The sequence below is a fragment of the Heteronotia binoei genome, chromosome 18, assembly GCF_032191835.1.
Source record: "Heteronotia binoei isolate CCM8104 ecotype False Entrance Well chromosome 18, APGP_CSIRO_Hbin_v1, whole genome shotgun sequence".
In the NCBI taxonomy this organism is placed as follows: domain Eukaryota; kingdom Metazoa; phylum Chordata; class Lepidosauria; order Squamata; family Gekkonidae; genus Heteronotia; species Heteronotia binoei.
In genome coordinates, this window is record NC_083240.1 from 2931258 (window position 1) to 2954664 (window position 23407).

Genomic DNA, 23407 nt, shown 5'->3' on the forward strand with positions numbered 1-23407 from the left:
CTGCCCTATGAGGAAAGGCTGGAGAAACTGGGACTTTTCATTTCAGAAGAGAGACAACTAAGGGGGCGGGAACATGATAAATGCTTATAAAATTATGCACAGGGTGGAGAGAGTTGGCAAAGAGAATTTTTTCTGCCGCTCCCAAAATACTTGAACTCGAGGGAATCCAATGAACTGACGGGCAGTAGATGGACCTCAGTGATCTGATTCAACAGGGCTCTTCTTTTCTCAGGTTCTTTTCAGGGGAAGGTCTTGGCCTCTCTGCTCAACCTACCTCACAGGGTTATTGTTGTGATGACAAAATGGAGGAGGAGAAAAATGAGAAAGGTGGTGCAAAAAAAAAAAAAGTAAATAAAAGTTTGGGGGGCTCTCGTGTTGCTTTCGCTGGGGACTCCTGAGTGTGATTCCAGTTGGCCCACCTGTGGCCACTCACCTCTGCTCTTGGGCAGCCACGTGCACGCTGTCCATGATGTGGCGCACCTCCTCAGCGATCTGCTTGGCGCGGACAGTGTGCTGCTCGAATTTCGTCTTCACGGCTGACTGCGAGATGCACTCCTGGAAGGGCAGAGAAGAAAAGGGCATGGCTTTGAAGGGGGCTGAAAGGAGGCAAGCGTCTCTCTCTCTCGCTCTCACTTTTCTCTTTTTAGAATCCTAGAGTTGGAAGGGACCTCCAGGGTCATCTAGTCTAACCGCATGCACAATGCTGGAAGTTCGCAAATACCTCCACCTAAATTCACAGGATCCTCATTGCTGTCAGATGGCCATCTAGCCTCTGTTTAAAAACCTCCAAGGAAGGAGAGCCCACCACCTCCCGAGGAAGCCTGTTCCACTGAGGAATCGCTCTTACAGTCAGGAAGTTCTTCCTGATGTTGGGCCGGAAAATCTTCTGATTTCATTTCAACCCGTTGGTTCTGGTCCTACCTTTCGGGGCCACAGAAAACAATTCCACACCATCCTCTATATCAGGGGTGGCCAAGGTTAGCTCTCCAGATGTTTTTTGCCTACAAGTCCCATCAGCCCCAGCCAGCATGGCCAATGGCTGGGGCTGATGGGAGTTGTAGGCAAAAAAAACATCTGGGGAGCTACCCTTGGCCACCCCTGCCCTATAAGACAGCCCTTCAAGTTCTTGAAGATGGTGATCCCATCACCTCTCAGCCGCCTCCTCTCCAGGCTAAACATTTTTGCAGCACCTGGTTCGGAAGATCCTCCCCCAATCACTGGGAGTCTTCCTCGACCCTCTTCTCTGGCTTTGGGGGTTTCATGGAGCATTACCCACAAAAATGGGTATTTTTAAGGCACTCTTCAGCAACACACAAAGCTCCTTAGACTGATGGGGGTCTTTCCCATCACCTCCTGCCTGGTCCTTTCAACTGGAGATGCCAGAGATGGAACCTGGGACCTTCTGCAGGCCAAGCAGATGCTCTACCAGGGAGTCACATGTCCTCCAAAATCCTCTCTTCAACTACTTGAAGCTGCCTTGTACTGAACCAGACCCTTGGTCCATCAAGGTCCGTCTTGTCTGCTCAGACTGGCAGCTGCTCTCAGGGTCTCAGGCGGGGGGTCTTTCCCATCACCTCCTGCCTGGTCCTTTCAACTGGAGATGCCAGAGATGGAACCTGGGACCTTCTGCAGGCCAAGCAGATGCTCTACCAGGGAGTCACATGTCCCCCAAAATCCTCTCTTCAACTACTTGAAGCTGCCTTGTACTGAACCAGACCCTTGCTCCATCAAGGTCCGTCTTGTCTGCTCAGACTGGCAGCTGCTCTCAGGGTCTCAGGCGGGGGGTCTTTCCCATCACCTCCTGCCTGGTCCTTTCAACTGGAGATGCCAGAGATGGAACCTGGGACCTTCTGCAGGCCAAGCAGATGCTCTACCAGGGAGTCACATGTCCTCCAAAATCCTCTCTTCAACTACTTGAAGCTGCCTTGTACTGAACCAGACCCTTGGTCCATCAAGGTCTGTCTTGTCTGCTCAGACTGGCAGCTGCTCTCAGGGTCTCAGGCGGGGGGTCTTTCCCATCACCCCCCGCCTGGTCCTTTTACCTGGAGATATCTGGGATTGAACCTGAGACTTTCCACAGGCCAAGCAGATGCTCTGCCACTGAGCCACTGTGCTTTCTTCTTTAAATGAGCATGCTTTTGGAGGCTGTTAGGATCCAAGATGCCAAACCTCTGGATTTATCTTGCAAGCATCCACAGTATATCAATGCCACAGCCATTCTGGCTTAATTTTTGCATTTTTCTCAGTGCTGATTCTATTGTGTGTTTCAATTCCTTTTACTGCAGGGCCTGGATTTTTTTCTTAAACCAGGCAGAATCAAAATATTTCAACAAGCAAAACTATGCTCTATATGCACTGACGGTCCCACCAACACAAGGCAACTGGACTGAGATGCTTTTGGTCCAGCTTACAAAGCCAACGGCGCTCACCTCGAATCTTCTCTCGAAGTTCTGGAATTCAAACATCCGCACTTGGAAGCCTTCGGCCAAGGCACCCCCTAGGAGGAACGGCGTTGAAAAACATTAGCCCACTCTCCAGGTTTTGCCCCACCCCCAGGCCAGATCCTCCCAAACTTCTGCCAGGAAAGGGCTCTGGCAGACAGAAACAGGTGTGATCCTGAAAGGGCGAGGTCACCAGAAATATGCCTTGGGGGCGTATTTCTTTGAATGCTTATGTTTAATTCGATTTATACCCCGCCCTCCCCGCCAAGGGGGGCTCGGGGTGGCTTACATCAGAAGAAAGGTAAAACTGGACCTTCATTCCTGCCACTAGATTTTCTGTTATTCCTGGCACAAGGATCTGACCGAGGGGCAAGCGAAAAGCTATCTATCTGGGTACACAGAAATACCTGTAAAGGAGGCTGTGATTAAGTACTGAGCCAAGTGCCAAATTCAACCCCCAAAGAATGTGAGGATAGGAGGGATTTAGGATGCAGGGGAGGACAAGATGTTTCCTGACCTCCAGGGCAGGGGGCGGGGCTATGGTGGCAGGTATAAAAAGGCTTAGCGGAGATCCAGGGCCACAGTTGAAGACAGGCTCCGGGGACCTCTCTTTTCAAAGAGCAGGCCTTTCTCACCCCCTTCAGGCATCCCCTGAGCTTTCTGGATCCTGGCGCTCAACACTTCCTTTGCCGACACAAAGAAGATGCGGTCGCTGGCCTGCGTGCGATCCACCACTCCAAGCTCGTCCACCAGGAAACTGGTGCAGCGTTCCATGTGCTGCCGACGGACCTGATAATGAAAAAGAGCCTCCAGCTGTTTGGTGGAAGAACATCTGCTCCCCCCACTCAAGCAGAGTTCCAGCTGTTTGGCGAAAAAACATTTGCCACCCTCCAGCCTCCCCATTACACCACTGCCTGGTCCAGCTCTCAGGATGAGAGGCTTTCCTCCTCCTAAGGAAGGAGAACGGTCGAGTTTTTGCAGAAGCACCCACCTCTTCCATATACTCCGGTTCAGAGGCAGACGCATCCCATCGGTTATTCAAGATGAAGATGTTTGGTCGAGACAGGCGGGCATTCACCTTGTGGAAGAACTGCTTCTCCTGCATGCGAGGAGCAAAAACCAGCCAATCAGGGGACACAAAAGGTGGCAAGTGGGTCACAGTCCCAAACCTCACGTTGCACCACCAAGTTTCCCCAGCATCACCAGCAAGTTGCATTGCGGCAGGCAAGAACTATGCTGCAAAAACTGCAGCAGTGTGTGCTCAAAAACTCCTGTTTAGCTGATTGAGACCGGGAAGGGCAGCCATGAAGGAGCTAAAAAAGATCCTTAAATGCAAGGATGTGTTGCTGCTAACCAAGGTAAAGATATTTCATACCATGAACATAAGAACATAAGAGAAGCCCTGCTGGATAAGGCCAATGGCCCATCCAGTCCAACACTCTGTGTCACACAGTGGCCAAAACACAGGTACCAACAGGAGGTCCATCAGTGCGGCCAGGACACTAGAAGCCCTCCCACTGTCCCCCCAAGCACCAAGAATATAGAGCATCACTGCCGCAGACATAAGAGAAGCCCTGTTGGATCAGGCCAGTGGCCCATCCAGTCTAACCCTCTGTATCACACAGTGGCAAAACACAGGTACCAACAGGAGGTCCATCAATGGGGCCAGGACACTAGAAGCCCTCCCACTGTCCCCCCTTCCCCAAGCACCAAGAAGACAGAGCATCACTGCCCCAGGCATAAGAACCTAAGAGAAGCCATGTTGAATCAGGCCAATGGCCCATCCAGTCCAACTCTCTGTGTCACATAAGAACATAAGAGAAGCCCTGTTGGATCAGGCCAGTGGCCCATCCAGTCCAACACTCTGTGTCACATAAGAACATAAGAGAAGCCCTGTTGGATCAGGCCAATGGCCCCTCCAGTCCAACACTCTGTGTCACATAAGAACAGAAGAGAAGCCCTGTTGGATCACGCCAGTGGCCCATCCAGTCCAACACTCTGTGTCACATAAGAACATAAGAGAAGCCCTGTTGGATCAGGCCAGTGGCCCATCCAGTCTAACCCTCTGTATCACACAGTGGCAAAACACAGGTACCAACAGGAGGTCCATCAGTGGGGCCAGGACACTAGAAGCCCTCCCACTGTCCCCCCTTCCCCAAGCACCAAGAAGACAGAGCATCACTGCCCCAGGCCCCCAGACATAAGAGTAGAAGAGAAGCCATGTGGATCAGGCCAATGGCCCATCCAGTCCAACTCTCTGTGTCACACCGGGGCCACAAACACAGGTATTCCCAAGGACTATGTCTGGGTGCAAAAGTTGGACAGTGAAGAAAGTTGACAGGTAGAAAGTTGATTCCTATGAAACATGGTGTTGGAGGAGTACCCTGAGCCTCAAAACAAACAAACAAACCAATAAGCAGGTTCTGGATCAAACCAAGTCTTTACTCTCCCTAGAATCTAAATTTCCTCATAATGTGTACTTTGGTCACCTTACAAGAAAATAAGAGTCACAGGGAAAGACCACAGTGCTAGAAGAGAAAAACTCAATGGGAGATGGTATTCCCAATCACAGAGTTGGAAGGGGCCTCCAGGGTCATCTCGTCCAACCCCCTGCACAATGCAGGAAACTCACAAATACCTGCCCCTAAATTCACAGGATCCTCACTGCTGTCAGATGGCCATCTGGCCTCTGTTTTTGTACCCACACAATGACTATGTACGGGTGCAAAAGTTGGACAGTGAAGAAAGCTGACAGGAAGGAAGTTGATTCCTATGAAACATGGTGTTGGAGGAGTTTTGCGAACATCCTGGATCTCCAAAAAACTCCAATAACTGTGTTCTGGATCAAACCAAGCCGGCATTCTCCCTAGAATCTAAATTTTCTCATAATGTGTACTTTGGTCACATCATGGGAAAGCAAGTTACTGGGGAAGAAAAGGAAGGGGAGATGGGTGGACTCAATCAAGGAAGGTCTGGGGCCCTCTGCTGGCAAGACTTGCGCAAAGCTGTTGACAAGAGAGCATTTTGGAGGTCATAAATTCACAGGATTGCTTTAAATCAGAAGCGATTTGACAGCACTTCAGATGCTCACACAATGGATTTTTCCAAAATGCGGCTGGACTACCCTTATCACCAGGTGGCCTCTCTGTGCCAAATCTTGGTTGGAAGGGGCAAAAGGCCTGGATCCTACAAGGAAAAAATTCCCCGGGCAACAATAAGAGCATTACAGCTAATTAGAGCACTGGAAAGATGTCCCCACCCAGCAGTCCTCTTTATACTTATTCCATTATTGCTCTACAAGATTAACCTGAGGGCTTTACCGTTTGCATCAGCGTGGACTCCGAGTTGGCCACCAAAACGAAAACATCGGCATCTAAGCAAAACTTATCAATCCAGCTGTCTAGTTCGGTGGTGACATCAATCCCCGGGCTAAATACAAACCAAGGAACAGCAAAACCCAGTGTTATTCAAGCCACGATTAGTTCTCCCTCTAAACGTTGTTTCTCTGATGAATTCGTAGCCACCCTTCTGCTAACAACAGCCTGTCCCAATGCCCCTTAACCTGAAGCCCAACTTTCACACTGCCAAGGCCGGTAAAAGCTGTAACAAAAGTCCCTTTACAGGATTAACAATTTTTGCATAAACAATCGATAACGTGATCTATTTTGGAAAGAAACAGCTGTGGTAATGGCCAGCTGTGCTTCTTTTTGGCCCGGGGATCGTAAGGAACATAAGAACGTAAGAGAAGCCATGTTGGATCAGGCCAATGGCCCATCCAGTCCAACACTCTGTGTCACACAATGGCCAATATGTGTGTTTGTGTGTATAGCCAAGCCGAGAGAGAGAGAGAGAGAGATATATACACACACACACATATATATACACACTGTGGCTAACAGCCACTGATGGACCTCTGCTCCATATTTTTATCTAACCCCCTCTTAAAGCTGGCTATGCTTGTGGCCGCCACCACCTCCTGTGGCAGTGAATTCCACATGTTAATCACCCTTTGGGTGAAGAAGTACTTCCTTTTATCCGTTTTAACCTGGCTGCTCAGCAATTTCATCGAATGCCCACGAGTTCTTGTATTGTGAGAAAGGGAGAAAAGTACTTCTTTCTCTACTTTCTCCACCCCATGCATAATCTTGTAAACCTCTATCATGTCACCCCACAGATTTTGGAGATTTTGAGTACTTGATCAAAGTGCTCTCTGAGGCTTGCATGGGGAGAGGCTTAGTGACTTGGGGGTGGGGAAGGCTCCCAGCTGGTGAGGAAGCGGCTTTCAGAAGCACTCAAGCAATTAGCTCAACCTCCCGCAGAGCTGGCTTAGCCGGCTGCAATTAGCAGGAAGGAGAATCCAGAGCCAGTTTAGAAGTTAATTCCTGTTGGATTGTACAGCCAGACACAACACTGATGCAGAAGACACGACTGATGCCCTTGTGCCTGGTCACCTCGTCCCTGGAGGGCTCTCCAGCCCAAGTGCGGGGGGGGGGGGGAACGGGCGTGGCCTCTCACCTGTCCATCAGCACCAGGTCATCTTTCAAGAGTGGGCACTTGGAATTGGGCCACATGACACTCACAAGGCTGCCAGCGGTCAGGAGCTCATCTTGGTGGAGGGCGTGGGCCAGCTGGTTGACCGTCTAGGGAAAAGGGGGTTAAAGCAGCAGAGTTTGCAGCAGCCGGAAGCATCCGCCGCCGCATGAGTTCAGGGTTGCCAATCCCCAGGTGGGAAGCCAAAAAATACTGTGATTGGATAATGAAAACGCTCAATACCAATAATAACACATTTGTCAAAATTTTAAATACGGTGATGTCAACACATCTCGTTAATACGACATTTCACAGGGTAGGTAACTTTTATCAGAAAATCTGCAGCATCGAAGCACATCTAAATCTTCATGGGAAAACTAATTCCAACGGTGAAGTGCTACATGCCAAAAAAGTGCTTGTGCTTAGAAGTGCCTTGTTTTCATTCAAAAGTCCATTTCCAGAAGACGGAGCCCGAAGACGGCTGACGTTTGCCGCGCCGTTTCAAATCACTTGGCCAAAGAGGGGAGTCTGAAGTTCTTCCAAGATTATTCACACCAGAAAAGTATTCAGGAGCTCATACAAGCACACGCAATCCTTCCAAGGGCATATTACCGCCCTTGGAAGGATTGTGTGTGCTTGTATGAGCTCCTGAATACTTTTCTGGTGCCACCAAAGCCAGGTTTTAAAAAATCTGCACAGCCAATCAGATCTCCAGTGGTCAATCAGAAACCTCACTGGGCAAAAGCCCCACCCACTTTCTAAAAACACGCGTTGGGTGTCGCTGTGTAGCCTGGGGTAACAGGCTGGGGATCCCTGACCTAGAGTCTGAGCAAGGAAAGGACTAGAGAAACGGTATCAAGAGAAAGCAGGCTCAACTTGAGGGGAAGTGGGAACCGGGCCTCCCCCTGCAAGCCTCATGGCTCACTCTCTGTCCGCCAGCCAAGCACCCACCTTGACGCTCTTCCTCTCCTCAGAGCCCTCTGTGAGCAGGAAGGCATCGTGGCCATCTGTCCCCTCCACACGCAGGAAGCAGTTGGTGGTGTGCCCAATGCCCGAGGGAAGGACCTTGTCCCACAGCATCGCGTTGATGACCGTACTCTTCCCATTGCTCGTCCTGAGACAGGGACAAAAGGGGTTTTTTTGCAGAGAGATGAAAGGCCAAGCCAATTTTGCCTCCCCCTCCCCCCCCCCCACCCCCATCCACAACCAATCTGGTTATTTTGCAATTAGGCAAACTGTAGATGGCCCTTTTTGCTCAGAGGGGTGGAGAGGGAACCAGCCCTGGCCAAGTCTTGCTGAAGTCTTGGTTTCCAAGGCTCTGCAGGCAGCTCCTTGTGGAGCTCCAGACGGGTTTCTCTGTTTTCATGTATAGTCCGCCTTTCTCACTGGGGACCAGAGGCGGATTACAAATTTGAGAAAAACTTTCCAATCTGTGACCAGAACGCAAAGCAAAATAATGTTGGGATCTAACTGCAAAGGCCCTAGGTTCGAGTCCAGCAGGACCTTAAGAGACCAACCAGTTCTCCAGGATGTTAAGTTTTCCAAAACGGAAGCTCCCTTGATCAAATACATCATAATGGAGAGCTGAATCCTGGACTCTTGCGATCTCCATTCTGACCTGTATCTGACGAAGGAAGCGTTGATTCCGGCAAACTTGTACCTTGAAATCGTGTTGGTCTCAAAGGTGCTGCTAAAGCAAGCCCGTAGTCAGCTTTTAGGGGGGCACATTTTTTGTTTAAATATATAAAACCTAACATAATGAATAAATAATGCAGACAAGTCACTCAAACGGTGTTTGAAGTTTATTTCAAAAATTCTAACCCTATAATGAATACAGCTATTAATGTTTCTGGTGTATCACTAAGACACTAACTATAACAGATATAACAAAGACAAGTAAAAATGTTTGGTCTGTATATAGAATCTTAGAGTTGGAAGGGACCTCCAATGTCATCTAGTCTAACCCCCTGCGCAATGCAGGAAACTCACAAACACTTCCCCCTAAATTCACAGGATCTTCATTGCTGTCAGATGGCCATCTAGCCTCTGTTTAAAAACCTCCAAGGAAGGAGAGCCCACCACCTCCCGAGAAGGAAGCTTGTTCCACTGAGGAACGGCTCTCTCTGGAAGTTAATCATAGAATCCTAGAGTTGGAAGGGACCTCCAGGGTCATCTAGTCCAACCCCCTGCACAATGCAGGAAACTCACAAACCCCTCCTCCTAAATTCACAGGATCTTCATTACTGTCAGATGGCCATCCAGCCTCTGTTTAAAAACCTCCAAGGAAGGAGAGCCCACCACCTCCTGAGGAAGTCTGTTCCACTGAGGAATGGCTTTAACGGTCAGGAAGTTCTTTTGATTTAATTTCCACCCACTGGTTCTGGTCCTACCTTCTGGGGCCACAGAAAACAATCCCACACCATCCTCTATAGGACAGCTCTTCAAGGACTTGACGATGGTGATCGTATCATATCTTGTTCCTGCAGCTGACTGGCAACTGGCACTGTAGGCCTCCTCCCCTTCTCACACTGACTGAGCCTCTGACCTTCAAAGCTTATAGATAAGGACTGCATTTCTTTAGCATGCGTTTATTGCACCATAGACAAGTTTATTGTCTTTGCTAAACAGCATCAGGCACATGCAAAACGTCCCTTGCAAGGTGTGGGGACTGGAAGGGAGGGGCATAATGGTTTCAAAGAGGTTTGATTGGTAGGGCCAGTAACCCTCAGGCCCACCCCTTTGCTATGGTCCTGTCCTAAATTTGAATCCAGCTCTTCTGCAGCAGAGCATCACGGCTACCCTGTCAAGCGAAGCTTCCGAGTGAGACAAAACAATGCAGGTGGGCTGGGATTGTGGAATCAGGGTGGAAACGATGCACACAAACCTATCTGACAAAGTGTGAGTCCTCTAAGACCAGCAAGTTTAATTCTGAGCACAAGGTTTCCTGGGCATGCACACAAGCTTATAGCCAGAACTAAACTTTGTTGCATGCACAGGAAAGCTTTTCCCAGGAATTAAATTCTGTTGGTCTCAAAGGTAACTCTGGACTCATATTTTGTTCTATTGCCTGAGACTAACAGGGTGATCCACTTGAATCTGCAAACCTATCTGTTTTAACAGCTCAATTCGAATTCAGGAGTACCCTGGAGACCAACGTCATTTTGGGGGTATAAGCTTTCAACAGTCAAAACTCTTGTTGTAAGATGGGCTTGTTTTGCGGCTGAGAGAGGATCTGAACCCAGGTCCAGCAATTACACAGGATCTGCCTTTCCTGGCTAAACGTCAAGCAGGGAGTTAACTAAACTGGGCAGGCACGGCGACCGAGGGCAGCGTTTCTAGGCCAAAGGTACACAACAGCTGCCATCTGCCACTCTCCCCCCCCCCACACACATGCTGCCTCGTGCCAAATTCTTTATCGGGTGGGGGTGAGCGAGCTGCCCGTCTGACTCACCGGCCGAAGAAGGCCACCTTCATGTGCCGCCGGGCAAGCACTTCACTGATCCCGCTGACCTTGGACAGGTAACCTTTCACCTCCACCACCTGCTCTTCCGTGGTGACGGGGTCCAGCTCCACATTCTTGTGCGTTTCTGAAACCACAAAAAAGGGAACCACGGCTTAGGCCACAGGGCTGGGGGGAAAGGGCGGGCCTTGCGTGCAGGTTCCATTCCCGGCATCTCCAGTTAAAAGATCTCTTCGGGCAGCTGGTGCTGGGAAGGACCCTTCTCTGCCCCAAAACCGGGTGAAGTGCTGCCCATCAAAGGAGACCAGAGGGGCCCACGGGGCTGACCGAGGGGAGACGGCAGCCTTGGGAGGAGGGCCCACATCTCGGCAGCTCCACATTTGCTTTGCATACAAAGGGGTTCAGGGGTGATCCCCAGACATCTCCAGCAATTCCAGGCTGCATCCTGGGACAGCACCGTCTCTGCCAGAGGGGGCAGAACAGGAAATACTGAGCTAACCGGGTCAATGGAAGGAGGGCAAGAGAACACCAACTGCATACCCTCCAGAAACGTAGAGCTTTCCTGGACGTAGGCCCCCAGCTGCTCAAAGATGCCGTTGATCTTCTTCTTGGCAGTGACAAAGTGCTTGAGCGGGGAGGCAGTCACGTCCGCCATGTGTCTCTTGTCCTTCTTGCTGGTGACGATGGACTTGGAGCGGGAGAACAAGAGGGACATCGCGCTGGAGGGCCGGGCAGGGGGAAAAAGACAGGCACCTCAATAAACAGGACGTATTTGCAATGAGCCAAATGCGGGGTGGGGGGTAGCCCTGGAAAGAGCCTGCCTCCACAAGCCTGTCTAGTTCTTATTTATCCTCCTAGCGCAGGCCTCTGAATAGCTATTAAGCATGGCATCTCAGTGGAGCCTCCATAAGCAAGCACAGTCTACCTTTTAATAACGGGGGCAAACAACAGAAGAGGACAATGATTCTCATTACTGCATTTGGATTTCCCAGAGACATTTGGCTTGAAGCCAAGATACTGGAATGGACCCAAAGGAGAAGAAAGGAGACAGTCTTGATACTCCTATTGTGTTGTTCTTAATTTATGCTGCTCCATCGGCGCATGCGGTGCTTCACGCTCAGCGGCAAGGGAAAAAAAGAGGCAGGACCAAGGAGGTAGGAATTTAACTGGGGACAAGGGAGGAGGAAGGATAACTGAGAACTTTGGACACCCTGCATTCTGTCCCCACACCGACTCAGCATTAAAGAGCTGGATTTCCGAAAGGTTTTATGAGCAATCGCCCCCACAACACATGATGGATACCCCTCCATTCTTTTACCAGATGATGCATTTGCTGTTATTTATAGCCTGCTTTTTCCCCCAACTGTGATTCAAAGCAGCTTTTAACATTGTTCTTCACTGCTCCAGTCGATCAGAACAACCACCCTGCGAGGTGGGCCAGGCCTAGAATTTGTGACAGGCCCATGGTCACCCAGCCTGTGGTAGAACTGAGGATTCAAACCCAGGTCACCCAGGGTTTGAGCCCATTACTCTGCCCACTATACCCCAAATGACACCTTCATCTGAGATTCGGCTACCCTGATCCATAGCCACAAAGACAGATGTTGCCAGCTACCGGCTCTGGTTTAGGGTTGGGAGAAAAACAGCAGGTTGGTTTGGCTGATCCCTTTGAGAAAGAGGCGCCTCACTTCTGATGAAACCAACTGGGATAGAAAGATTTTAAATAACACATTTAAACAGGAAGAGTTTGTTCCACTTAAACGTTCTCATCAACCAAGAAGGAAGTATTGTTTAGAAGCACAGCATCAAAGAGAAATGAGGACCAGAGCTTATTCTGCTGCTGGGAGAATCACAAGTTGGAAGAGACCTCCAAGGCCATCTAGTCCAACCCCCTGCACAATGCAGGATACTCATGAATACCCCCCTGCCAAACCCCCAGTGAGCCCTACTCCATGCCAAGAAGGTGGCAAAAAACCTTTCCAGGATCTCTGGCCAAACTGGCCTGCAGCAAAATTGCTTCCTAACCCCAAAGTGGCAATCAGCATTTCCCTGGGCATGTAAGAAAGGGCCTCAAGAACGAGGCACCGTTGCAACCCTTCCTGCCCTCCTTCTCATGGGCTGCCTAACTTCACAGAGCCAGCATTGCTGTCAGATGGCCCTCTAGCCTCTGTTGAAAAATAAGGAAGGAGAGCCCACCACCTCCCGAGGAAGCCTCTTCCACTGAGGAACCACTCTTAACAGTCACAGAATCATAGAGTTGGAAGGGACCTCTAGGGTCATCTAGTCCAGCCCCCTGCACAAGGCAGGAAACTCACAAACACCTCCCCCTAAATTCACAGGATCTTCATTGCTGTCAGGTGGCCATCTAGCCTCTGTTTAAAAACCTCCAAGGAAGGAGAGCCCACACCTCCCAGGGAGGAAACCTGTTAGAATCATAGAAGAGTTGGAAGGGACCTCCAGGGTCATCTAGTCCAACCCCCTGGACAATGCAGGAAACTCACAAACACCTCCCCCTAAACTCACAGGATCTTCATTGCTGTCAGATGACCATCTAGCCTCTGTTTAAAAACCCCCAAGGAAGGAGAGCCCACCACCTCCGAAGGAGGAAGCCTGTTCCACTGAGGAACCGCTCTAAATTCACAAACACCTCCCCCTAAATTCACAGGATCTTCATTGCTGTCAGGTGGCCATCTAGCCTCTGTTTAAAAACCTCCAAGGAAGGAAAGCCCACCACCTCCTGAGGAAGCCTCTTCCACAGAGGAACTGCTCTAACTTTCAGGAAGTTCTTCCTAATGTTTTGTGGATCTGCAACTGGGACTCCTCCTTCCTCCCCTCTTAAACCCATTAGCGTCAAAGAGGTCACTGCCACAATAGGCCAGAAAGGCCAGCAGCTTAGCTGGCACTGAAAAAGGATTAGACAAGTCCACAGAGATCAGTTTTAGCAACGTCTATTAAACCAGATAACTGAATGGAAATTCCTCTTATAGTTGCAGTCTGCTTCTGGATACTAGGCAGGGCAAGAGATAAGGAAACAAGAAAAGGCCACTTATGAGCAATGAGAGACATCTGGAAAAAGTGTGTGTGTGGGGGGGGGGAGGTTAGATAGAGCTTTGACTGGACCCCGCAAGACAAATGGATTCCATATGTATCAACTCCAGGACCAAATTAGCACTCCCCGCCCCCCAGTCACACCCAAATAAGGCGCTCCACTGACTTTTAAGATGCAGGCTGAATTTTCACAAGCCGAGCATGGTTATCATCTCCTTTCCGGAGCTCTGGGAAGAGTGCAACGGCCACTGCTCAAGCCCAGAATCCAGTTGTTTCCCTGCAATCATAAAAAGTGGAAAAGATAATGCAACATATAATGGCAACACCCTGTCTTGAGCCCTTCCACAGGCCCAGCAAACAGCTCTGCTTTGGTGGCGTGCCATGCCCTCATGCCCAGGCCAGCTGGCTCATCCCCTAGGACGAAGCACACCTTGTTTCAGCAGCCTCCTGTGCCCCGGCACATCATGCTCTGCCCCACTGGCATCCCTATAGAACAGTTTTTTGCAATGCAAACATACTTCTCCACACTCCGTCCACAATAAGTAGACCACCAAAAGCAACCATCCCCTGCCACATGAACAGAATCGCAGAGTCGGAAGGACTTCCAGGCTCATCTAGTCCAACCCCCTGCACAATGCAAGGAATTCACAAATACCTCCCTCCCCCCAACACCTACATCCCTACAGTGACGCCTGCTCCATGTCTAGAAGATGGCAAAAAAAAAAACCTCTCCAGAATTTATTGCCAAAATGGCCTGGACAAAAGTTGTTACCTGATCCCATAGTGGCAGGAAAAAACAGAGGGGAAAGAAACTTAACCCAAAAACTGGGGTAAGAAAAAAGGTTAATATGCAATGAAAGGGCTAAACATTAAAAACAAACTGTATATTAAATCATAAGCAAACATACATCTATTTATTCTAGAAAGCTAAAACCATTTAGGGGCTCATCATTAGCCGCTATCCTTTATACAATCATAAAATCACAATGGGAACCCACTTAACTTAACTTGACCTGACGTGTTTCGACCTAGACTGGTCTTCTTCAGAGGTCAGAAAAGTAAGTACACGTATTGGCTCATAATACAGAATACAATAAAACAATAGGCTGTAGAATAAGAGGCTTCAAGAATATCTTTAAGCCTTTGTCACATCATTAAATTTCCTTGTAATGCAGCACTGTTCTATTGTATTTGCTGTTGTTCAATCGCACAGTGTTTGTTACATCAGTAACGCTGTCCAGCCATCTCTTCTTTTGCCACCCCCTTCTTTTGCCTTCTGTCTTTCCCAACATCAGGGTCTTCTCCAGGGAGCGCTCCCTTCTCATTTGGTGGCCAAAGTCTTTGAGCTTCAGCTTCTAACCTTCCAGGGAACAGTCTGGGTTGATTTCTCTTAGTACTGACTGATTGGATCTTCTTGCAATCCAAGGGACTCTCAAGAGTCTTCTCCAGCACCACATCTCAAAAGCATCTATTCTGCGCTCAGCCTTCCTTATGGTCCAGCTCTCACAGCCATACATTCCTACTGGGAACACCATCGCTTTGACCATACGGACTTCTGTTGGCAGGATGATGTCTCTACTTTTTATTATACTGTCCAGGTTTGCCACAGCTGTCCTCCCAAGGAGCAAACGTCTTTTAATTTGTTCTATTCTATACTAATTCTATTCTACTTATTATACAGCTTTCTTTGAATGTTCTATTTATTATGCAGCTTGCTTTTAATGTTTGCCCCTTTAATTGCATATTAACCTTTTAGGTTTCTTACCCCAAAGTGGCAGGACCAAGGAATTCTTTGGCCAGCACTCCACAATCCTTGCAGACAGCCCCCACCCCACCCCCGGCCAGGCGAGCAGCCGGGCCTTGTTCAAACGACCCCCAGCCCCGCTCACCTGAGCCTGACGGTGCAGGTTGCCTGGATAACATCCGCAAACAGTATTAGCTAAACACACACGCGCACCTCAATCCAGGTGCTTAGGGCTGGGGCGTGGCCTGCAACCCCCCCCCCGTCACGCATCTTGCACACGTGCCCCAGCTGCCTCCTCCCGAGAGACACGCTTCCTTGCACGCGGGTCAGATCCCGACACGCCTCTCCCCGGCCCCGCGTTCCCACGAGCGCGCACAGAGCGCAGGAAGGCCGGCCCTGCGAGGCCGGCGGTGTCGTCTGAAGGCGCTGACACGCGTCCCCGCCCGGGGCTGCCTCCCGAAGCAACTTCCCCGCTCACCTTCACCTCCTTTCTCGCCCTGCGCTGCAGCAAGTCGGAACCCGGCCCCGGGCAGCGTCAGCAGAGAGCGCCCGGGAGTGACGTCACTCCGACGGCGACACCCCCTCCGGGCCCTGCTGCCTCATGGGAGTCGTAGTTCTCTGCCGGCTCTCTCAGGGAAGAATGTGGAGAAGTGGTCAGGTTAGGGTTGCCAAATCCCCAGGTGGGGCAGGAGTAAAGCCCGAAGGCATCCACGCAAAAACAACCTCAATAATGGAAAACTTTATATAAATAACTTACTGCATGACCAACACATCTAATAAATACAGTTACACATAGGGTTGCCAAGTCCAATTCAAGAAATATCTGGGGAATTTGGGGGTGGAGCCAGGAGACTTTGGGGGTGGAGCCAGGAGACTTTGGGGGTGGAGCCAAGATCAAGGCTGTGACAAGCATAATTGAACTCCAAAGGGAGTTCTGGCCATCACATTTAAAGGGACAGCACACCTTTTCAATTCCTCCCTTCCATAGGAAATAATGGATAGGGGCACCTTCTTTTGGGGCTCATAGAATTGGACCCCCTGGTCCAATCTTTTTGAAACTTGGTGGGTATTTTGGGGAGAGGCACTAGATGCTATACTGAAAATTTGGTGCCCCTACCCCAAAACACAGCCCACCCCCAGAGCCCCAGATACCCGCAGATGAATTCTCCATGATTTCCTATGGGAATAAATCTCCATAGGGAATAACAGAGTTCCCAGTAGACATTTCCCTCCCCTCCCCCCTCTTTCTGATGACCCTGAAGCGGGGGGAGGGCCTCCAAACCAACAGATTCCCTGCCCCCACCTGGGGATTGGCAACCCTATGCATGACCAACACATCTAATAAATAGTTATACAGTACCCCAAAAACACAGTCCTCTCATTCAATACACAGTATATATCTTGATAGTAGAAGTTCGGGGAAACCTCATGAAGTAGAAGTCCAAAGTTACAGCGATTCTTTCAGCCAGGAAGGTATTGACGACAAGCGACATAGTGATATTCCGCATTAGTGGCACAGCGCAATTCCGTAATCCTTTCAGCCAGGAAGGTGTAAACACGAAAAGTGGTACACCGCTATTTCATATAAGCAGCACAGTGCAATAAAGCAACAGGGAAGCGCATGTAGCCGTTTCACTTGGGGCTTTAACAAGCTTGGGATGGAGAAAGTAGAGAAAGAAGTCCTTTTCTCCCTTTCTCACAATACAAGAACTCATGGGCATTCAATGAAATTGCTGAGCAGTCAGGTTAGAACTGATAAAAGGAAGTCCTTCTTCACCCAAAGGGTGATTAACATGTGGAATTCACTGCCACAGGAGGTGGCGGCGGCTACAAGCATAGCCAGCTTCAAGATGGGGTTAGATAAAAAGATGGAGCAGAGCTCCATCAGTGGCTATTAGCCACAGTGTGTGTATGTATATATATATATATATATGTGTGTGTGCATATATATAATTTTTTTGGCCACTGTGTGACACAGAGTGTTGGGACTGGATGGGCCATTGGTCTGATCCAACATGGCTTCTCTGATGTTCTTCTGTGACACAGAGTGTTGGACTGGATGGGCCATTGGCCTGATCCAACATGGCTTCTCTTACGTTCTTATGTGACACAGAGTGTTGGACTGGATGGGCCACTGGCCTGATCCAACAGGGCTTCTCTTATGTGACACAGAGTGTTGGACTGGATGGGCCACTGGCCTGATCCAACAGGGCTTCTCTTATGTGACACAGAGTGTTGCACTGGATGGGCCATTGGCCTGATCCAGCATGGCTTCTCTTATGTTCTTAGGTGACACAGAGTGTTGGACTGGAGGGGCCATTGGCCTGATCCAACGTGGCTTCTCTTATGTTTATTTATTTATTTTATTTATTTATTCCGGGATTTATATCCTGCCCTTCCCACGAGTAGCTCAGGGCAGCTTACAAGAAACAATAAAACAATAAAATCGGAACAACGTAATTACATTTAAAATCAAGCATTTAAAAACCTAAAAACCTTAAAAATTTTTAGCATTAAAACTATACAGTAATCGCAGAGATCTAGAAAGCTACATTTATCCAGTCAGGCGTAGGCTAACCGGAAGAGGGTCGTCTTACAGGCCCTGCGGAACTGAGTAAGATCCCGTAGGGCCCTCACCTCTTCTGGTAGCTGGTTCCACCACATAGGGGCCATTGTAGAAAAGGCCCTGTCTCTAGTTGTCTTGAGACGCACTTCCTTGGGCCCGGGGATGTTGAGAAGATTTCTTATGTGATGTTCTTATGTGACACAGAGTGTTGGACTGGATGGGCCACTGGTCTGATCCAACAGGGCTTCTCTTATGTTCTTATGTGACACAGAGTGTTGGACTGGATGGGCCATTGGCCTGATCCAACATGGCTTCTCTTACGTTCTTATGTGACACAGAGTGTTGGACTGGATGGGCCGTTGGCCTGATCCAACATGGCTTCTCTGATGTTCTTCTGTGACACAGAGTGTTGGACTGGATGGGCCACTGGCCTGATCCAACGTGGCTTCTCTTACGTTCTTATGTGACACAGAGTGTTGGACTGGAGGGGCCATTGGCCTGATCCAACATGGCTTCTCTTACGTTCTTATGTGACACAGAGTGTTGGACTGGATGGACCACTGGCCTGATCCAACGTGGCTTCTCTTACGTTCTTATGTGACACAGAGTGTTGGACTGGATGGGCCGTTGGCCTGATCCAGCATGGCTTCTCTTATGTTCTTATGTGACACAGAGTGTTGGACTGGATGGGCCACTGGCCTGATCCAACAGGGCTTCTCTTATGTTCTTATGTGACACAGAGTGTTGGACTGGATGGGCCACTGGCCTGATCCAACAGGGCTTCTCTTATGTTCTTATGTGACACAGAGTGTTGGACTGGATGGGCCATTGGCCTGATCCAACGTGGCTTCTCTTATGTTTATTTATTTATTTTATTTATTTATTCCGGGATTTATATCCTGCCCTTCCCACGAGTGGCTCAGGGCAGCTTACAAGAAACAATAAAACAATAAAATCGGAACAACGTAATTACATTTAAAATCAAGCATTTAAAAACCTAAAAACCTTAAAAAATTTTAGCATTAAAACTATACAGTAATCGCAGAGATCTAGAAAGCTACATTTATCCAGTCAGGCGTAGGCTAACCGGAAGAGGGTCGTCTTACAGGCCCTGCGGAACTGAGTAAGATCCCGTAGGGCCCTCACCTCTTCTGGTAGCTGGTTCTACCACATAGGGGCCATTGTAGAAAAGGCCCTGTCTCTAGTTGTCTTGAGACGCACTTCCTTGGGCCCGGGGATGTTGAGATTTCTTATGTGATGTTCTTATGTGACACAGAGTGTTGGACTGGATGGGCCACTGGTCTGATCCAACAGGGCTTCTCTTATGTTCTTATGTGACACAGAGTGTTGGACTGGATGGGCCATTGGCCTGATCCAACATGGCTTCTCTTACGTTCTTATGTGGCACAGAGTGTTGGACTGGATGGGCCATTGGCCTGATCCAGCATGGCTTCTCTTATGTTCTTATGTGACACAGAGTGTTGGACTGGATGGGCCACTGGCCTGATCCAACAGGGCTTCTCTTATGTTCTTATGTGACACAGAGTGTTGGACTGGATGGGCCACTGGCCTGATCCAACAGGGCTTCTCTTATGTTCTTATGTGACACAGAGTGTTGGACTGGATGGGCCACTGGCCTGATCCAACAGGGCTCCTCTTATGTTCTTATGTGACACAGAGTGTTGGACTGGATGGGCCACTGGCCTGATCCAACAGGGCTCCTCTTATGTTCTTATGTGACACAGAGTGTTGGACTGGATGGGCCACTGGCCTGATCCAACATGGCTTCTCTTATGTTCTTATATGACACAGAGTGTTGGACTGGATGGGCCATTGGTCTGATCCAACAGGGCTTCTCTGATGTTCTGAAGCTTCATAGTTCCTGAATAATTCATACACAGCCGTAGCTGAACTTTTTTCGGCATTGCACTCAGCGTACCCTGCAGTCATCGCTCCACACTCTGAATACCCAGCACAAAATCCAGTTGCCAACTTTTCTTCTTTGATGGGTGATGCTGTCAGGTAGCATTAGCAGACTGTAAAGCAGCTGTATTTCTTTCAAAAAATAGGCAGCAGCATGAATCCTAGGTTGACTTCACGTTTCTGTAAACCTTCTTCTCGCCACAACTAAGATTGGAACCAGTGCTTTACACAGCTCTCTGTCACTTATCATAGAACTACAGTGGCAACTGGATTTTGCGCTGGATATTCAGTGTGGAGTGATGATGACTGCAGAGTGCACTGAGTGCAATGCATGGGACTGTAACTTTAAGAACTTTGATAAGAATGTGTTTCAAATGCAATTATATGAATGATGCATGTAATATGAGAAGCATAATATGCTCTTTTGATGTGTTCTATGAACATAATAGAATTTGATGTGCAAAGGATTTAAGTGGTCTTTAAGACTTTTTCACCAGCTATTAGCGTTCTTCAGTATATAGACAGGGCAACCTCCCAACCTTTCAATAATTTCTCCCGCAAAGATGAACCAATGGGCCACATAAATACAGCCCTATTAAACTAACTGCACACTTATAAAGAAATCAACAGTATCGGATATCTGGTTGTTTTTGTAAACGTTTTAATGTAAAAATCTCCAGTTGAAAAATCTGTACACCTAAACCCCCTACATGATTTTTAAAACATCTAAAAGAAGGTTGATTCTATTGAATAAATAATGTACAGCTCTCGGAAAGCTTCTCACAAGCGTTGGATTGGGGCAGCTTTGGACATGGCACCGAAGGGGGGGGAACAGATGCGCACGTAACTGAAGCACCAGCTAGTCTGTTCTTCACAGAATTGCAATGGTCCGGCCAGACTCTTCTCCTCCCGCCCAGCTGCTGCCAGCAAAAGAGACTGTAAGGCCAAAATAATAGTGTGGTTGTCAAGTATTCTTATTTGCGTGAGTTAGAAGAAAGAAGACGGGACCCTGCGGAAGCAAGGGCACTTGGCACATGCTCAAAGGGACTATACCCTCACACTGTGCGGTGTAAAAAGCTGTGTCCAGGCAGAAGGCAAAAGCACGCTGCTCATGATCAGAAGTGTTTTGGTCTAGGATCCGTTTGAGTGTTCTGAAGAAAACAACACTTTTGCTCCATTCAAAGGCAGGGGCGCTCTTCAGAAGCTCAGAGGCACTCTAAAGGGAGAATTTCTGAGACTGAGTCTGGCTTGAGCTGGTATTCCAATGGCTGCTTGGGATAACCCACTGGCTGCCACACCCAGCTCCGAGGTTTCAGGGGCGACAGGCGCAGAAGCAGATGAAGGCATTTCAGCTTCTCCTGTGCCCTCCTCTCATGCCAGGTAAAGTGGGGTCCCGCAGCAGAACATTGCTGGCCAGAGGAGGGCAGGCTGGGTTGCAAAATGCCCCCCTTGGGGCTGGCATCTCCCCTGCAGAACGTTGGGTAGACTCCGCTCGAAGGGAGAGTTCACGTATCCTGCTGGGGAGAGATGTGTGGATTGTGGAACGCTTCCAACTTTGGGAGTTGTTTCTAACGGAGTGGCGTCCTCTGTGCATTTGCTTTGGCATAGCTGACTGGAGGGAATCCCTTTATTTAGCCACAAAGGATTCACAAGCATTCAGATTCACTTGGGGAGGAGAAAAAAGCATTCGCTAAAAATAGCACCTACATGGCACAGCACCGAAGGGTTTTGCAAGCCTTCACAGCTCTCTAACGTGCCGTGACTTCAAGCTCATCCAACAGAAACGAGTTTTTCTTTGCAGGCTGGAGGAAACCAAGATGGAGGCGGTGGTCCATGGGTCTCTCCCTCTTCAAAACAATAGCAGAGTTTTCAAACCAAGACGCCCCCCTCCCTGCGGCTGGGCAGAAATCCAAGTGAAAAACAGGAATGAGAAACAGGAAGATGAAGCTGTCCAATGCAGAGTAGCCGTGTGTGTTTGCAGAAGGGATCGTGTCACATATCTGCATCCAGCAAATCTGTTTGGGAAGTTTTCAGGAGGTGTATTTTTTATTTTTTTGGTGCAAAAGCTGGTAAGATATCCCTGTCTTTCTTCTTTTGGAAGACGCAGGTCTACGGATCGAGAAAGGACACAGCAATGTAACGAGTCCCTTTGGTGGTGGGGAGGCCTTCATGGTAATGGGTCAGGCGGCCTGGGTGCATGAGGGTCCACCCTTTCCGGGGGGCTCTGATGGAACAGTTGTAGCGCAGGAAGTGGCAGCCTCCACCCTGCAGAGGAAAGAGAGCAGGAACCAGCCCTGAATAGGTTGGCCTGGCTTTTAGGGAGAAAACATAGAGGAAAGGGGGTGGGAGGGGTTCAAAGTTTGTACCTCTGTATGGAGGCAGATCGATTCAAGCCTGAACTCTCCCTAGAAGCTAAAATGACCAAACTGAGGCTACTGTACTTTGGTCGTGTTACAAGAAGACACAGCTCATAGGAAAAGACAATAATGCTAGGAAAAGTCAAAGGCAGCAGAAATAGAGGAAGGCCCAACGTTAGAGCCAGTTTGGTGTACTGGTTAAGTGAGCGGACTCTTATCTGGGAGAACCAGGTTTGATTCCCCACTCCTCCACTTGCAGCTGCTGGAATGGCCTTGGGTCAGCCCTAGTGATTAAGTGAGCGGACTCTAATCTGGGAGAACTGAGTTTGATTCCCCACTCCTCCCCTTGCAGCTGCTGGAATGGCCTTGGGTCAGCCATAGTGGTTAAGTGAGCGGACTCTTATCTGGGAGAACCAGGTTTGATTCCCCACTCCTCCACTTGCAGCTGCTGGAATGGCCTTGGGGCAGCCATAGCTCTCTTATCTGGGAGAACCGGGTTTGATTCCCCTCTCCTCCACTTGCACCTGCTGGAATGGCCTTGGGTCAGCCATAGCTCTGGCAGAGGTTGTCCTTGAAAGGGCAGCTGCTGTGAGAGCCCTCTCCAGCCCCACCCACCTCACAGGGTGTCTGCTGTGGGGGAGGAAGGTAAAGGAGATTGTGAGCCGCTCTGAGACTCTTTGGAGTGGAGGGCGAGATATAAATCCAATATCTTCTTCTTCTTCTTCTAGATGGCCTGGCTCTATCAAAGAAGCCACCGTGATGTTTTAAAGGCCATTAATTGATTTAGGTAATTGAATAGATGTTGGTCTGAAGTAAGAGGACAAAGTTTGAGTCCAGTGGCTTCTTCAAGACCAACCAAGTTTAATTCTGGGGGGTGCTTTAATTCATAGGGTTGCAATCAGCCAAAAGCAACTCAAAGGGATTGGGTGATTCACAAATCCGATGCAATAAATAAAGAAATAAAAACAACCCTGCGGCTATCTGTTCTCCAGGAAATTCATAGCGGAGGTTATCAAAATTTAAACTTCAGAGTCTTCGGCAACAGTAAGCAAGTCACTTTTCCTGAAGGGTCAATCAGAAGCTGATGAGGGATGTAAATAAATAATAATAATGTGCAGGGCTCACCCTAACCTCAGCCTAATGTAATGTAAAATGTAAAGTAAAATTTTATTTGTATCCCGCCCTCCCCCGCCGAAGCAGGCTCAGGGCGGCTAACAACATTTAAGGTGAACAACACAATAATAAAACAATAAATTCATATTACACTACACCTCCCCTACACCTCCCCCAAGCCTACACCCCCGGCTGCCTCCTCTCTCCCAGTCAAGGAGCTGCCCA

At 49.0% G+C, this 23407-nt stretch overlaps 3 protein-coding genes across 3 annotated transcripts in view; 1 reads left to right on the forward strand and 2 right to left on the reverse strand.

Annotated features, from left to right (window-relative positions):
• The window catches only part of MFN2 (mitofusin 2), a 28694-nt gene extending 12962 nt beyond the window's left edge, over positions 1 to 15732 (reverse strand). The window contains exons 1-11 of the mRNA XM_060259177.1: positions 15702 to 15732; positions 13646 to 13756; positions 10972 to 11150; positions 10423 to 10558; positions 7923 to 8085; positions 6957 to 7081; positions 5762 to 5870; positions 3433 to 3540; positions 3077 to 3230; positions 2430 to 2497; positions 434 to 555 (exon numbers count right to left, since the gene is read on the reverse strand). Of these exons, the coding sequence (XP_060115160.1) occupies positions 434 to 555; positions 2430 to 2497; positions 3077 to 3230; positions 3433 to 3540; positions 5762 to 5870; positions 6957 to 7081; positions 7923 to 8085; positions 10423 to 10558; positions 10972 to 11146 (1160 nt within the window). The 5' untranslated portion in view covers positions 11147 to 11150; positions 13646 to 13756; positions 15702 to 15732. The remainder of the gene's footprint in view (positions 1 to 433; positions 556 to 2429; positions 2498 to 3076; positions 3231 to 3432; positions 3541 to 5761; positions 5871 to 6956; positions 7082 to 7922; positions 8086 to 10422; positions 10559 to 10971; positions 11151 to 13645; positions 13757 to 15701) is intronic.
• MICOS10 (mitochondrial contact site and cristae organizing system subunit 10) overlaps positions 1 to 23407 on the forward strand; it is a 424103-nt gene that overhangs the window by 268935 nt on the left and 131761 nt on the right. The gene's annotated exons all lie outside the window — the stretch shown is intronic.
• Positions 20357 to 23407, reverse strand: part of PLOD1 (procollagen-lysine,2-oxoglutarate 5-dioxygenase 1) — a 33079-nt gene continuing 30028 nt past the window's right edge. The window contains exon 19 of the mRNA XM_060259304.1: positions 20357 to 21977. Coding sequence (XP_060115287.1) covers positions 21822 to 21977 — 156 coding nt within the window. The 3' untranslated portion in view covers positions 20357 to 21821. The remainder of the gene's footprint in view (positions 21978 to 23407) is intronic.